Below are 16,276 nucleotides of genomic sequence, written 5' to 3'. Positions count from 1 at the left end.
GTTCAAGCAATTTTCTCACTTCAGCCTCCCAGGTTCAAATGATTCTCCCGCCTCAGCCTTCCAAGTAGCTGGATTACAGGCACCCACCACCACACCCGGTTAATTTTTGTATTTTCAATAGACACAGGGTTTCCATGTTGACCAGGCTAGTCTCGAACTGCTGACCTCAGGTGATCTGCCCAACTCTGCCTCCCAAAGTGCTGGGATTACAGGTGTGAGCCACCGTGCCTGGCCTCAATACTATTTAATGAATATTTGTTGATGAATTATTCTTTGAGGACCAAGAAATGCTTTGTGTGAAATATTTATACTTCTGTGGGTGTACTGAAGAAGTAGTAATGAACATCCCAAAATAGGTGTTTACCCCCCAAAAAAAATCCAACCAAACATGCCCTGGGCCCGCCCTGGTCCAGCGCCCCCACAGCTGCCTGCAGGAACTTCTTGCTACGGAGCCCCTCCCACCAGCAACTGCCCATCCCAGGACACGACTCATAGCCCGCGCCTCCCGCTCCCAGCCTGAGTCCTCAAACCAGAAGCCGAAAAGTGTTTGAAGAAGCACTTTTCACAGTAGGGGGATTCGCACAGTCAGAGATTTTATTCTGGGGTCCAGAAGCTATCACCTGGTCCGATCCCTCATTGAGGAGACGGGGAAAGTGAGTCCCAGGGAGCTGAAGAGATGGTCTCAAGGCCACAGTCAGTGGCAGACCTGGGCATCTGTCCAGAGCTCTGGTCTAGAAAAACAAAGGCTACTTCAAGCCAATTCTACAGATTTTTTTTTTTTTTTTTTTGACGGAGTCTCACCCTGTTGCCCCGGGTGGAATGCAGTGGCGTGATCTCGGCTCACTGCAACCTCTGTTTCTCAGGTTCAAGTGATTCCCTTGCCTCAGCCTCCGGAGTAGCTGGGCTAATTTTTATATTTTTAGTAGAGACGGGGTTTCATCGTGTTGGCCAGGCTGGTCTCGAACTCCTGACCTCCAGGGATCCACCCACCTCAGCCTCTCAAAGTGTTGGGATTACAGGTGTGAGCCACCACATCTGGCTAATTCTACAGATACTGACAGGGCGCTGGTGTTGCGCAAAATGCTGATCAGGAAGCAGTGAATAAGACAGACCTAGGTCTTGCGCATCAGGGTTCCACGGTCCAGCCTTATTTAAATGAGACAGTGGAATGTTTATTTTTCAACAGTAGAGAAATCATTTACAGTGAATGTGTCCTGAAAATATGAATAACCACAGCTACCAAATACTGAGCTGTCTCCGTGCCAGACACCGGGTCATGCAATTTACATATATTATTGCCTCATTTAATGCATACTTCGGAGGTAACATTTTCAATCTTCAATTTCCTCAATTTAGATGAGGAAGTTAAGGCATGAAAGATGAGGCCACTTGCTTACATCTAAGGGACAGCAAGGCCACATCTAAGGGACAGCACAGAATTTGACTCTATTTGTCCACCTCCAGAGCCAGGTCATATTCACCATTAGGATATCCATCCCCGTGTGCCACTGCAAAGATGGGGAAATATCATACCTGCATGTTCTCTTTCTAAACCTGCCTCTGCACTCAGAGTGTCATGATTTTTGTAGACCATACGTTTGGAAACAGAGCCAGAGACCAGGCCATGTGACCTGCCAAAGAAATGAACAAGTCAAGCGTGGTGGCTCACGCCTGTCATCCAGCACTTTGGGAGGCCGAGGTGGGCAGATCATGAGGTCAGGAGTTCGAGACCAGCCTGGTCAACATGGTGAAACCCGTCTCTCCTAACAATACAAAAAATTAGCCAGGTGTGGTGGCGGGCACCTGCAATCCCAGCTACTCGGGAGGCTGAGGCAGGAGAACTGCTTCAACCCAGGAGGTGGAGGTTGCAGTAAGCCGAGATCACACCTGGGTGACAGAGCAAGACTTTGTCTCAAAAAAAAAAAGATAAAGATAAAGAAAGAAACAAAGAACAGCCCAGAGGCCTTGCAGTTCCAAAATCAACGCCGAATGTGCTACTCTGTCTGCATTCCTGAAGAGAGATGGGAGGAGAATGGCAGCATCACGACGGCCCTGTCTGCGGAGAGAGGACCTGGAGAAAATGAGGCTGCGTCTATGTTGAGCAAATCCCACAGAAAGGTGTAAGATAAGCCTTTTCCAGCGCTACGCTCCCATGCAAAGCTGCAAGAGCATGCAAAGGCAGAGTTCCCTCTGGCAAGACAGTGCAGAGCTCTGCCAGGCGGGCCAGAGCACAGGGGTTCCTGGCTGACCAGGGAAATTGGGAAATAAAGCTAATAGATAGGAGTGAATTTTCTAAACACCTGTGAAAATGCTGAGACCCATTTAAAAATATTTTATGAAAAAATATTTGAGCACAACAGTCCACACTGATAACTGAATAATCATCAGTTAATGGCAACCCAGAACTCTCTGTTTCAGTCCAACTGGGAGAAAAGGCCATGGAGAAGAGAAGTGATTTCTTCAAGGAAAAAGGGTGACTCTGACTTTGCTTTAAGAGAGGGTGTGTGGAAGGTTTTCCTCAGGCAGGGAGCCGAGGAAACGAGACACAGGTGCAGAGCCTGGCTCCAGCAGGAACTGTGAGTGACTGGGGAAGTGACTCACCCGCTCCGAATCCAGCTTATTCCATGGATGGGGATAACAACACCCATTTTATATAAATATTGGAATATATGACAAGTATTCTATATGCTAATATGTATGACACATAAAACACACATAGATATACAGACAGGTGATGGATACATATGGATAGATGATAGATTGATAGAGATAGATGATAATGATAATGAAGATAGATATAGAAAGATGAGATGGATGGATGAATAGATAATAGATGGAAGGATGGACGGACAGATAGATGACAAAGCTGAATGGATGGATGGGTAGATAGACAGATAGATGATAGACAGAAAGATGGATGGATGGATACTAGAGATGTAACATCTGAAAGTCCCCGTGACGTAGTGATCATGAAATGGTGGTTCCCACCCTTATCCCCCTCTTCTCCTTTTCATCCCAACTCCATCTACTCCTCAGTTCCTCCAGCTGAAAGACGCTGAAGTGCGGGCACAGCTGCCCAGCAACAGGAGGAGCAATGTTGAAGGGCAGAGAAGAGCAGTTTTGAGCCCCGAGGACTCAGCCCAGTGTCCCACACTCTACCTGTGAAAGTGAAGCAACATATTTTAAATTTTTGGGCAAAGTCTCAGAACCACCCACTATCAACTGTACACCCTGACCTAACCCGCTAAGCTGCTAGAGAAGGGACGGAGGGAGACGCTGCCTCTGGTCATTACTCTGGGCCCTGTGTTCCAAACATGCTAACAGAATGCCCTCGACCTGCTTTAGAAGTTTGATCTTTGTGTGTCAGTATTTCCGAGCACTTAGCCAAGGAACCCTCAATTCTAAGAACAGCTCAAGCCTTCCTGAGAACGCTTGCTTAAAGGCATATTTGTTAAGGAAGAATATTTTTTATGCAGTTAGGTCAAGGTCCCATAAAAATGACCAAGACAACAAACCTCCATGTATGTTACACACTAGGCAAGCTTCAAGGCCAATCGAGGCCCAGTGGGGGGTCTGAAAGATCCGAGCAAAATCAATCAACCCTGAGCATCGCTCCTTTCCACGTGTAGTGACCACTAGATGGCCGCTGTTTGTCCTCTGCCCTGGCACCCAGTCAATATTTAACAAATGTTTATTGAATGAATGTCTACAGCCTGTAGGAAGAAATCTGAATCATATTAATCTTACTCTGTATAATATGATAGACTTTAAGAAATAATAAAATAAAGCTTTTAAAAGCTGAAAAACCTTTTGTACTTATTTGCAAGGTGCACTTAGTGATCCAAGCAGGTTTCAGGATACTATTTGGATTTATAGCATTTAGTGACCAACGAGACCCGAATCGTTACAAAAATGTAATCCAATTATTTCAGTAGCCATATGTTTGATTACGTGCATGTCCAGAGCTTCTCCTTGCAAACATACAAGAGAGCAGGTCGGGGAAACTAGGAATGGTTCACATATTAAACCAGGCAGAGGGTGACTCCAGCAAAGCGCTGGGGATGGAAATGCAAGGGAGGTAAATGCCTGCTGCACCCCCTGAGGTTTAGACAATGCCTTGAAAACTGAGGAGTAAGCAGATTAGGAAAAGATTCAGGAAAGGAAAGGGAATACTGGAGAGGAAAAAGGAAACCCATTCCTTAGAAAGTTTACGCACAACTGAAATTGAACACGGGCGAGGAGGAGGGGAGAGAGAACGAAACACAGCCCCAAGCATGACTCGTGAGCAGCAAAATCCACGTTTGGATTCTTGCATTCGCCAAGCGGACGCCACCTCAAGAAAGCCCGGTGTCTCTGTGCAGAGGCATGAAGCCCCCTCCTAAAGGGGGAAATGCATCTGCAGGAAGTTGAACCAAACCACTTCAAGTGCAGCTCATGCTCACAGTGAAACTGAGCGCACACTGGGGACAGAGCAGATGGGTCAGTTCTCACGAGGGGTGGATTTCACACCAAAGCACGAGGGGCGTAGACATCCAATCTGGAGGCGATTAGCACCAGGCGCTAACCGATGATGCGGAACCATGGAGGATTTCCAAATTAGATTTCTGCAGCTAGACTTTGCTTACTTGGTGGTTGGGCTCTTCCTTCCTCCCTCCTTCCCTGGCTTCCTTCCTTCGCTCCCTTTTTCTCCCTCTTTCCCTCCCTGCCTCCCAGTTTGGATGGGTGAGCACGTATCTGCACAGGCTGACAAGGACGCCTGGGAAAGGGCGTGCTCCCTCCATCCCACTGGCTGTGGCCTTTCACTGCACTTTCTGCGTGTCCTCTTCACTGAATGCACTAAAGAACAAGTCACTGGAACACGGATGGCAAGAAGATCAGAAGCGGGAAGATGGCACCGTGCACCATGTTACCTGGTGTTGCACTGAGTCGTGGGCTGCTGATCAGCTCTTCCGAGGGTCCTCCTACCCGTGTCCTCCAGGGTTTCCCTGACTTGCCAGTGTGAGGTGGAATCCCTCCCCTCCTGGCCTCCATCTCTACCCTCTTTGTCACAAATGGGGCCTGAAGCCACCTGTTTGCCATCGCGCCCCCTGCCGTGGAGCTGGGCATTTTCCTCCTGGGCACCTTCTTTGGTCCTTTTCACTGTCTATGCCCTGCCTCGTCCTGCTGAGCGCTGCTGCTGTGCTCTTCCAATACATATTTAAAACCATAATAAAGAGCTCCCGATTCTTCCGTGTGCACAGAGTATTGCTAGGAAAAAGAAAAATCCTGATCATTCAGAGATTTGATCTTCCCCATCCCCAAGTTTGAGATATCTAAAGTTCAAAGCTCGATCACCTCCTTCACGCTCTATTTTAAACACTGTGTTTCTAACTGAATGGCACCTCTTTTCGCATACACAAACAGCACATCTTATCTTTAGATAACTGGGTCTTGAGACGACACCATCACTCTCTCTAGGCAGATGCTGAAGACAGAGCCCTTCCCCCTCAGCCTGGACTGGCTCTCTCCCGGCAGATTCTCATCCATCTTTCCAAACCCAGATGGCTGTCTCCCGTCCTGGGAAGCCTTCCTCAGTCCAGGGCAGAGACTCTGTTCTAGGAGCCGCCCCACCTCTTCCCTCCCATCTCACGACACCTGGTAAGACTGGATTGTAATTTATCTGTTTACTGTCTATCACCTCCAGCAGACAGTAAGCGGCTCTGAGGCCGGGGCCAGGACGGTGATAAATCCATCTCTGCATCCCTGTCACGCTGCCTGACACATGTTAGGCTGGAGAAATGTAAGTTAAGTGGATGACTGCCAATCCCCTGCCTTCCATTCTTCAGGCTAAATATCCTTTGTCAACTGTGTAAAGCATTTAGCTGCTACACAGATGACAATGGCTTCTAGGAGACGGAGCTAAGAGGAAAATAAGAGAGCAGAGGAAGTCAAATGTTTCTCTATCTGGCCTGAAGCCACACCATTCAGGGCACAAACGAGACTGCCGTGGCCCACTACCTTCCGACCTCTTACTCTGTGGTGCCGTCCCTACCCCATGGCCTTTGAAGGCAAAGCCACAGGAGTTGGTGCATTCCACACAGCCTGAGGTCACCGGCAGGGAGCTGCTCCCGTCACCCTTTGAAAGGTCAATTTCCCTCAGTTGCACTCCTTGTGAAGTTTCCCCAGTCACTGTTGTGTACCCCCGCACCTGTTCTTTGAAAATAGAGTATTTTGAGGGGTTCGAGGTAATAAACCAATTGTCACAGACAACGACTCAAGTCCCTTCCCTGAAGCAGTGGAGACTGGACCACCGACCCACTAACAAAGATGAAATACGGCCCAACTTCTGTCTGCAACTAAAGCTGCAGGGACTCACAACCCACAGGTGGCATTCAGCTATCCCCAGGATGCACTGGGTAGAGAACACAATGGGGAGACGAGGTGCTTTCTGAAAACCCTTGGAAAGCAGCCAAACCAAAATGCAACCCCTGAACTGCAATTAGTCAGCTGGGAATCATAACAATCAATGCCTGCTGAAATAAAGACCATGATGCTGGAATGATCACGGGAAAGGGTGGGTGGCTGGTGGCTGGTCTTTGAAGCAGGAGAAAGGAGGGGGCAGAAGAACTGTCAGTTAGGGGCTGGGCATGGTGCCTCATACCTGTAATACCAGCACTTTGGGAGGGTCACTTCAGGCCAGAAGTTCAAGACCAGCCTGGGCAACACAGTGAGACCCCTGCCTCCAAAAAAAAAAAAAAAATGAGTGTGTGTATGTATGTGTGTGTGTGTGCGTGTGTTTTTTGTTCTTTTTTTTAATTGTATTTTAGGTTTTGGGGTACATGTGAAAAACATGCAAAATTGTTGCATAGGTACACATGTGGCAGTGTGATTTGCTGCCTTCCTCCCCTTCACCTGTATCTGGCATTTTTCCCCATGCTATCTCTCCCCACCTAGTTAGCTGGGCATAGTGGCACACTATGGTCCCAGCTACTTGGGAGGCTGAGGTGGGAAGATGACTTGAGCCCAGGAGGTCAAGGCTGCAGTGAGCTATGACTGCACCACTGCACTCTAGTTTGGGCGACAAAACAAGACCCTGTCTCTAAAAACAAACAAACAAACTTAAAAAGAACTGGTCCGCTATGCTAACCAGCCAATAGAAAGAGCTTCTCAGCAGAATCATCCTCCCGTGGAGAAGGCGTCCTGGAGGCCAGCACAGCCTTCGTGAACACATCTAAGGCCACCCTCCTCCACTGCTCTGATACCCTGTTCCAGGAGAAAGAAAACTTCTGGTTTCCATTTGGCTTCTCACGGAGCATTTCCTGTACGGGAGGGAACACGATTGTTTGTGGACACGCATATCCAATTACCTTGTGAGGCGCAAACTGCATTAAGATTTAGTAAATACCCAGGAGGCGGAGATTGCGGTGAGCCGAGATCGCGCCATTGCGCTCCAGCCTGGGTATCAAGAGCGAAACTCCGTCTCAAAAAAAAAAAAAAAAAAAAAAAAAAAAAAAAAAAAAGATTTAGTAAATGGACACTTCAGAGATTAGATTTTTTTTCCCTAAGTCTCTGAGTCTGGTTAGTGCGAATCAATTCACAGAGATGTCTGAACAAGATGAATAAACAGATCGAATGGAGTTTCCAAATTTCTAAAGCTGAAATCCAGACCATGGGCCCACAGTGGCCTGAATAAGGTGCCCCACCTCGCAAAGCTCACGACTTCAACCAGGTGACTGTTGCCCGCCGGCCACGCCAGTGAACGGTCCTTATTAAAGTCGGCACTCCTCATACTCAGAGGAGTAACAGCCATCACGACCCCCTACGGCTTGGTGATCATGCTGCATTCTCTTTGAGGGATGCCTGGGCTCGAGTTCTCCCTAAAACATACGTATTCCATGAAGAGCCAGCTGTCAATTGCTCAAAGGGATGTGAAATGTCTTGGTGAGGATCATCTTTTGTTTCAGAAAATGGATGTGGCATGTAGATTAGGCCTTCCTCATTCCGTTCCATTCTTCCAAAGCTGATTCAGCTGTATGCACGGGCAAATCGACATTTATGTGAGCAAGTTTTAAAAAGTGAGCAACGGCTGGGTGCAGTGGCTTACGCCTGTAATCCCAGCACTTTGGGAGGCCAAGGCAGGCGGATCACCTGAGGTCGGGAGTTCAAGACCAGCCTGACTAACATGGAGAAACCCCATCTCTACTAAAAATGCAAAATTAGCCAGGCATGGTGGCACGTGTCTGTAGTCCCAGCTACTCAGGAGGCTGAGGCAGGAGAATCGCTTGAACCTGGGAAGCAGAGGTTGCGGTGAGCCGAGATCGTGCCATTGCACTCCAGCCTGGGCAACAAGAGTGAGACTCCATCTCAAAACAACAACAACAAAAACTGGGCAATGTAGAGGTCCACTCAAGACAGCGGGGTACCGTCAGTGTTTTGCCTAGAGTTTCTTCTAGGCAGTGATCTGAGGTCTCCCCACCCATGGCCAAGTTCAGCCCACCCGTCCAGCCTGCCCTCGAGCCTCTGACATGCCGGTTCCGATCTGGGAGTGGGAATCTCTTCAGGATCTTTCTCAGCTGTTAGCCCACATTCAGGGTGCTTCCTCACAGCTGGCGGCATCCTTGAACATAATTTAGGCAAAGGATCATGACATAATCATTAAAAAAATGAATATCCTTGAAGTTATGAGAAGAAAGACGGGCCACATGTTATCGCAAAATCAAGATCGATCTGTGAGAGGCTGAGGTTCATCTTGACTGAGGAAATTTGTTCCTTGGACCTTGTGCTGTCTTGGCTGAGCTAAGTCTGTCACGCCAGACACCGACGCGCTTATCACAAAGCCCAACCCACGCCATCCTTGGCCCTTCCCGGCAGCGTAAGCTATTCGGGCAAAGATGTTTTCTACAAGTCTGAATCCCCAAGGGAAGATTCCTGGCAGGATAAGAACCCATCACATGATTTTTTAAAATGAGTGTCCTTGGTAGGAAAAAATATTTCTCCTTCCAAATGATGGATAGTAGTTAAGTGGAGACCGAAAGAGGGCCAGTTTATCAAGCGCTCGCACCAGCTAAAGGAGGAATGTTTACATGGCATGCGTACAAGAGGAGAAAACTTGGTGCCATGGCCTGTCACGGCCACTGTGGCTGCAGTCTGACAGCTCAGCGTGACAGGTCTATCAAACAAAAACTAGAGTGCTGCGCTCCAAAACGCCGCAGGGGGCTGAGCTCTTTTTCCATTACAGTGGATGGGAAGAATGAGGAGCTCCGTGCCTTCCCCGTGGGAGGCGGCCTCCCTGGCGTGCTGCCTGCTGGTCAAGGCCTGCTCGGTGGCCTTGTGAATAAGTCTTTAGTTAGGAATGGGAGACCAGGCACGGTGGACCCACGGGAAGGAGAAAGAGTCTGAGACCGAGACACAGGAGTTCTAGTGTCTAACGCTGTTTCAGTCCAGTGCCAACCTCTGCCATCACCCCCAACCCCAGCTATAAAGCAGTCACAGGATAGCTTCGCCCTCACACAGGTCTGCCCCTGTCCTTGGCTCCCTCCCCTCTCCTGTCGGATGCTCTCATCTCTCTGCTTATCCAGCCTTCTAGACCCGCCTTGATGGTGCTTGTCCCTGTCCTCAGTGACCACTGCATTCTGTGACCTCCCGCAGCTGTGCACGGCCCTCCCCGTAAAGCAGACTCCCAGCCTCAAACTTATCATTCTCAGTGTCAACAACTAGCATTTCCTGATGACCTTCTCTGTTCCAGGCACCATGCCAGGTGTGAAACATAAAGATGACAAAGACTCGATGCCTCTCATCGGAATCCCAACCATCTCTATGGTGAGAAGAGATGAACTGGTAAGCAGGTTAATCTACTGATAATAAACTCGAGGCTGGTGCTTCTCCAAGTGCAGCCCTGTTATGTACTAAAACATAGCCAGGATTTGACCTAACACCCATAGGAGTCTGAACATCTTACAGAATACAACTGAGATGCAAGAGTCCATTCACTCTCTGCTTGGGACTCACAGAGCTCTGGAAGGCACCAAGGAACACAGAAGCCCAGGCTGCCATCTTGAAGTCTGATACAGTCATGAAATCGATCTGGGACTAGTCTGGGGCAAAGCTAGTGTGACAGGGAAACCATCAAGTGGAAACTTACCAAATTTATACTCAAAGAAATATGGCATGTCTTTGCTTAATACTACACTTGAAGCGTGGCAAATATTTCAGTGTATATGGAAATCATAAGGGTTCGGTGCACCCCCGTCAAATCATACTCAGAAGCACGTGCCAGTATCTTTATCCCGGACTTTTCCTGAATCCCACACATGCATACACCACCTTTGGGTATCTCCCAAAGATCTCAAGCTTAACGTGTCCAAAACCAAATTACTGATCTCACCCACCCTCCTAAATCTGCTCCTCTACCATTCCTCTTTTTTCTTAACCATCAACACAGTATAAAGTCAAAACCTTGGATTGAGACTTGAAGCCTCCCCCTCCATCCTCCACATCCAAAACAGATCTGAGGTCTCTCCACCACTCTCCCCAGAATCACTGCCTCAACAGGAGAAGCACCTCTCGCCAGAGCTTCCCACTCGGTCTCCACCTTCCACATGTGCCTTCCAATACTTTTTTCAGCATGGCTGGAGTAATACTCGAATGTAAATCAGGTCGGATCACACCACTGTTCAAAACCCTTCCCACTGCCCTTGGGTTAAAATCCAAATGTTCTACCCAGTCTCTCTTTGTTCTCACACTAGGTAACTTCTTCTGTGTTACCTTCGGATGTCCTGCCTTGATACCACCTCTAGACACGCCGGCCCTCTTTCCAACGTCTCCCTACCTATGGTCTTTGGCAGATGTGGTTAGCTGCCTACTACCAACCCGTTTCCTGCCTCTTTCACTAGAAGAACTGTGCCTCCACTCAGGGCTTCTCCCCACTGTCAGCTTGGCCAGCCGTGATGATCCTGTTTTCTCTGCCAGTGACGACTGGTTCAGGTAAGATACCAGAGAGCTTGCTCTTCTGTACTTTCTCTACAGCACGTGAGGACGCAGCAAGAAGGCGGCTGTCTCCAAGTCAGGAAAAGAGCCCTTGCCAGGAAATGAATTGGCCGACACCTTGATCTTGGACTTCCAGCCTCCAGACCACGAGAAATAAATACCTGTTGTTTACACCACACGGCATTTTGTTGTTGCAGTCTGATCTGACTAAGACATCATTGCTTAGCTTTAAATTGCTTTTCTCAGTCATTCTAAGAAACATCCGTCAATATGTCCCTACTCATAGCAGTACCAATACCCTACCTTAAGGCCATGAGTTCAGGGAAATAACTGTACAAACAAACCCAAAGGAAGGCCACAGACATTAGTGCAGACCAGAGTAGTGGTTCAAGGTTCAGAGAGACATAAAGGAACAAATACCCAGAAGACCAGAAAAAGGCGCTACTTTCCCCCAGCCCCAGGGAAGGTTTCTCTAGACGACTGATACCAGCTTCAGTTCTTTGCAGGAAGAGGCCTGCCCTAGCATTTATTTCTTCAAGCCTTCTGTAGTCAAGCTGGGTGAGGCAGGACCTTTGGTAAGATGTTTAATTGAGGACTTAGAGAGCCAGGGTGAATAATACAGGGCTCATGCCCAGTGTCTGCTTACCCAGGACAACGAGCACATCCCCAGAAAAAATGGTATGCAAAAATTGCGTGTGTGTGTGTGTGTGTGCACATGCGCACAAGTGATTTGATTAGGGGATAGGGTCCATGACTTTCATTAGATTCTCAACACACCTTTTGAAACACACCTCAAAAGGATAAAACTGCAAAAGGGGATCAACGTCCTTTGAAAGGGAAAACATTCTGTAAGTGCAATGTCAGTTTTAAAGCTCAGATGGATCTGTCCTTTACCTATTTCCATAAACAAGAGTCCTTTAGGCCAAGTATATTGCAATGGATGAAATTCTTCTGTGATAATGGCAAGAACATACAGGCACTGTCACCTAAATCCACACTGAACTACAAATACAGCCCAGCTGAATGCTGGAGAAAGGCCATTTGCTTCTCAGAGAATGCAGCAAAGCCAATGCGGGGAGGGGGGTGGATGCTTCCAGCATTCCTGGAGGAGAGGAGGATGCCTCACACTGCCAGAACGTTCTCCAATCACCAGCCCCTGCAGTCTTTCATGGTGTGCAGGGGGCCCTTTCTGCAAGGAAATGTTCCCTCCTTGGGGATGATGAAACGGGGAAATTCATTGCCTAGCAACTGTGGAACAAGTTGGCCTAAGCCTACCCTAAAAGTATGTTCCATAACAAGCATTTGAAAGTATAACTTCAAAAAGAAACTGTAATTTAAAAATAACATTAGACTTAAGCAAAACAAATAAAACAAACAAGAAACAGAACTGATGATCCTGAAATAACTGTAACAAGCCCAGGTCCTAGAATTGTGTTTCCTGGGTTATGGAGATAAAGCAGCTGAGGAGAAATGAGCGCTCCAAAGGTGAAATTTAGATTTTCACTGCATCTTTTTCTCATTATTGATTGCTTTGGGAGATGTACCGACATTTCCATAGAGGTTTGTATCTACCAAAAAGCCAAAGTGGTGCACGAAAAGAGGCTTAATTAGCTATTAGAAAAATGCAAATCGAAGCCCAATGAGACAGCACTTCATACCCACTAGGAGGCTATTATCACGAAAAAGAAAGACGGCAAGTGTTGGTGTAGATGTGGAGAAACTGCAACCCTTGTGCTTGCTGCTGGGCACGTAAGCTGGAGGCGCCGCTGCTGTGGAAAACCGTATGGTGGCTCCTCAGAAGTTAAATGTAGAACTGCCACATGGCCAGCAAGTCCACTTCTAGACACAAACCCCAAAGAAGTGAAAGCAGGGACTTGAAGCAGGGATATTTCTACACCCGTGTTCACAGCAGCCTTCTTCATGATACCAAAAGGTGGAAACAACCCAAATGTCTATCGATGGACCAAGAAGATAAACAAAACATGGTCTATCCACACGACGGAGTATTACTCAGCTTTAAAATGGCAGGAAATTCTGACCCATGCTACACCATGGATGGGATTTGAAGGTTTTGCTAAGCAAAATAAACCTGAAATAATTCCACTTATATGAGGTTCCCGGAAGAGTCAAGTTCATAGAGACAGTAAGTAGCACGGAGCTTCCCGGAGGATAGGCGAGAAGGGAAAGGAGGGTTCCGTTGTTGTTTTTGAGATGGATTTTTGCTCTTGTTGTCCAGGCTGGAGTGCAGTGGTGTGATCTCGGCTCACTGCAACCTCCGCCTCTCTGGTTCAAGTGATTCTCCTGCCTCAGCCTCCCAAGTAGCTGGGATTATAGACATGCACCACCACCCCTGGCTAATTTTTGTATTATTCGTAGAGACAAGCTGGTCTCAAACTCCTGACCTCGTGATCTGCGCACCTCAGCCTCCCAAAGTGCTGGGATTACAGGTGTGAGCCACCATGCCCGGCCAAAAATGAGTTTTTATTTAAGGGATGCAGTTTCAGTGTGGGGTGATAGAAAAGTTCTAGAAGTGAATAGCAATGGTGGTTGTGCAACACTGTGAATGGACTCAATGCCAGTGAACTGAACGCTTCAACTGTACCCTTAAAAATGGTACATTTTGTTTCATGTATGTTTCATGAAACAAACAACAAATGGCCAGTAGAGGAGGGAGCCAAGGCAGCAGGCAGTACTCACAAGATATAGGCAATCACCCCGATGGACCAGCAGTCGACGGCTTTGCTGTAAGGTTTCTGAGCGAGGACTTCAGGAGCTGCAGAAAGACAAAGAAAAGACACAGCCTGACAATTTACACGCCTCAGACTGAAGACAGTTTTGGGGTTTGCTATTTGATGATGCCTGAACTTTCAGTGAGTATAAAAACTGAGTAGAGAGACAGGACCCACTTTATTTGTTGGCTTTTTTTTTTTTTTTTTTAAGGAAGACAGGGTCTTGCTTTGTTGCCCAGGCTGGGGTGCAATGGTACAATCAGGGCTCACTGCAGTCTTGACCTCCTGGGCACAAGCAAATCTCTCACCTCAGCCTCCTGAGTAGTTGGAACCACAGGTGCATGCCACCATGCCCGGCTAATTTTTCTTTTCTTTTGTTTTCTAAGAGATGAAGTCTCATGATATTACCCAGCCTGGTCTTGAACTCCTGGCCTCAAGTAATCCTCCCACATCAGCCTCTCAAAATGCTGGGGTTACAGGTATGAGTCACTGCACTCAATAGGCATTTTTAACTAGGAAAAAACATGAAGACTCTACAGTATCTAAAGAAAGTAAATAAATACATAACGAAGGGGTGTGTGGGTGGGGAGACTACTGATGAAACTCAGTCAGTCAGTCAGTCAACAAACACATAACACATAGCTATTTTATGGCAGTGCTGTACTGAGAGTAACTCTTTTTATATCGGTCAGGCTGATATAAAAAGAAATACTCATTTAGGGGTCTGGAGACTGTGACATCACCTCAAGTCAGCTCAAGGCAGCATTTCTGGCCTCTGTGTAGGGCCTTACTAGGCGCTGTGGGGTCGCAAAGGAGAAGCCCCTCCCTGAGCCTTCCTGGAGCTGATGGTACAGTGGAGCTCAGAGATAAGGCCTACCCTCTGAAAATCCTGCTTCAGGCCTGCTCCTAATTTCTTCTCTAAGGTTTGGGCAGGGTGTCAGTGTGTTCATTTCATTTTCTCATCTCATTTGTGAAACAAAAAAACTGCAATTCAACCTTGCATTCTTGGCTCTAAAGCACTGGTCATCAAGAGTCATCCACGACAGGGGCTTGGGCTTGCTCTGTACTAATCCTGACTCCCTGTTCCTGGCCTTGGGGCTTGTTCTATACTGATCCTGACTCCCTGTTCCCGGCCTTGGGGCTTGTTCTATACTGATCCTGACTCCCTGTTCCTGGCCTTGGGGCTTGTTTATACTGATCCTGACTCCTGGCCTATGGCCATCACCCAGCATTGGCTACCCACTCAGTCTGGTGACCAGCAGCATCTGGCATAGCTGGCACTCAGTTTATGTTAGTGCAAAGAGTAGATAAATACAAAACGAGGCAGTGAATCTGAGTAATATCTCCTTTGCCCACAAATACATCTGATGGCAGTGTCTTTAGCACAGACTTTCCAGAAAATGTTTAAGGATAGAGAAAATAAAAATAGCTAGAGCTGAGAAGGCAGTTGTTGGATGCTGAGTTAGGTCTTCTTTCGTGATGTAGTCACTCACCCCAACAATCCTTGAGAAGAAGTGCTAGTAGAATGATCACTATTATTTCTGAATTACAAGGGAGGACGCAGAGGTGTGAGAGGTCAGGTAACTTGGCCAACGTTACCCAGTGGAAATGTGGCATCCACTCAAACTTCCTTTCAAGAGACCTAACTTATATTAAGTGTCTGCCATCAAGTGGGTCCTGGGTGAGTCATTCATAAACGTTTTCTACTGCAATCCTTTAAACTCTGACAACTATCATTATGTGCACCTGAGAAAAATGAGCCTCAGAGAAGTTAAGTAACTTGTCCCACATCACACAGCTAGAGAGGAAAGAGCTGAGACTTGAAACCAGGTCAACCTGATCCTTGTTCCAGCTCCTTTCACTCAAACATACTGTCTGCTAAGGTGAAGGCATCTTCAGTCTAGGTTTACACGGCTGTCCCATCTTCTGGTTTCCCCGGGCCACATGGACGATGTTGTCTTGGGCCACACATAAAATACACTGACACTAAAAATAGCTGATGAGTTAAAAATCAAAAATTGGAACAACAACAAAAAATCTCATAACGTTTTAAGAAAATTTATGAATTAGTGTTGGGTGTCATTCAAAGCCGTCCTGGGCTGCATGCGGCCCACTGGTTGGAAAGGATATTTCTTTTGCAGAAAAATGAAAGTTCTTTTGCAGAAAAATTTATTTCATCCTGTTGACAATACATATATTGCTGAGCAAGAACAGGAAGGTATACAAACCACTGCTAAGTGTCTCTGCTCATGGCAGTGAGGGAGGCACTCCACAGATAATCCCCAAAAGTCACTTTGGTCTCCAACCCCCACACACTTCCTATCAGATTTTTATTTTATTTTAATTAATTAATTAATTTGAGACAGAGTCTCACTCTGTCACCAAGGCTGGAGTGCAGTGGCACAATCTCCACTCACTGCAACCTCCACCTCCTGGGTTCAAGTGATTCTCCTGCTTCAGCCTCCTGAGTGGCTGGGACTACAGGCGCACGCCACCACACCCAGCTAATTTTTGTATTTTTAGTAGAGACCGGTTTCACCATGTTGGCCAGGATGGTCTCGCTCTCTTGACCTTGTGACCCG

General features: G+C 47.3%; 1 protein-coding gene across 1 annotated transcript in view; it reads right to left on the bottom strand.

Annotated features, from left to right (window-relative positions):
- The window catches only part of CAMK1D (calcium/calmodulin dependent protein kinase ID), a 446,292-nt gene that overhangs the window by 21,636 nt on the left and 408,380 nt on the right, over positions 1 to 16,276 (bottom strand). The window contains exon 6 of the mRNA XM_012443436.3: positions 13,663 to 13,738. Within this exon, the coding sequence (XP_012298859.1) occupies positions 13,663 to 13,738 (76 nt within the window). The remainder of the gene's footprint in view (positions 1 to 13,662; positions 13,739 to 16,276) is intronic.

This window comes from Aotus nancymaae, unplaced genomic scaffold (assembly GCF_030222135.1).
Source record: "Aotus nancymaae isolate 86718 unplaced genomic scaffold, 86718_ANA_hifiasm-v0.15.2.pri h1tg000083l, whole genome shotgun sequence".
Taxonomy (NCBI): Eukaryota; Metazoa; Chordata; class Mammalia; order Primates; family Aotidae; genus Aotus; species Aotus nancymaae.
Note: the sequence above shows the minus strand (reverse complement) of the source record. Positions and strands in the feature narration are given on the sequence as shown.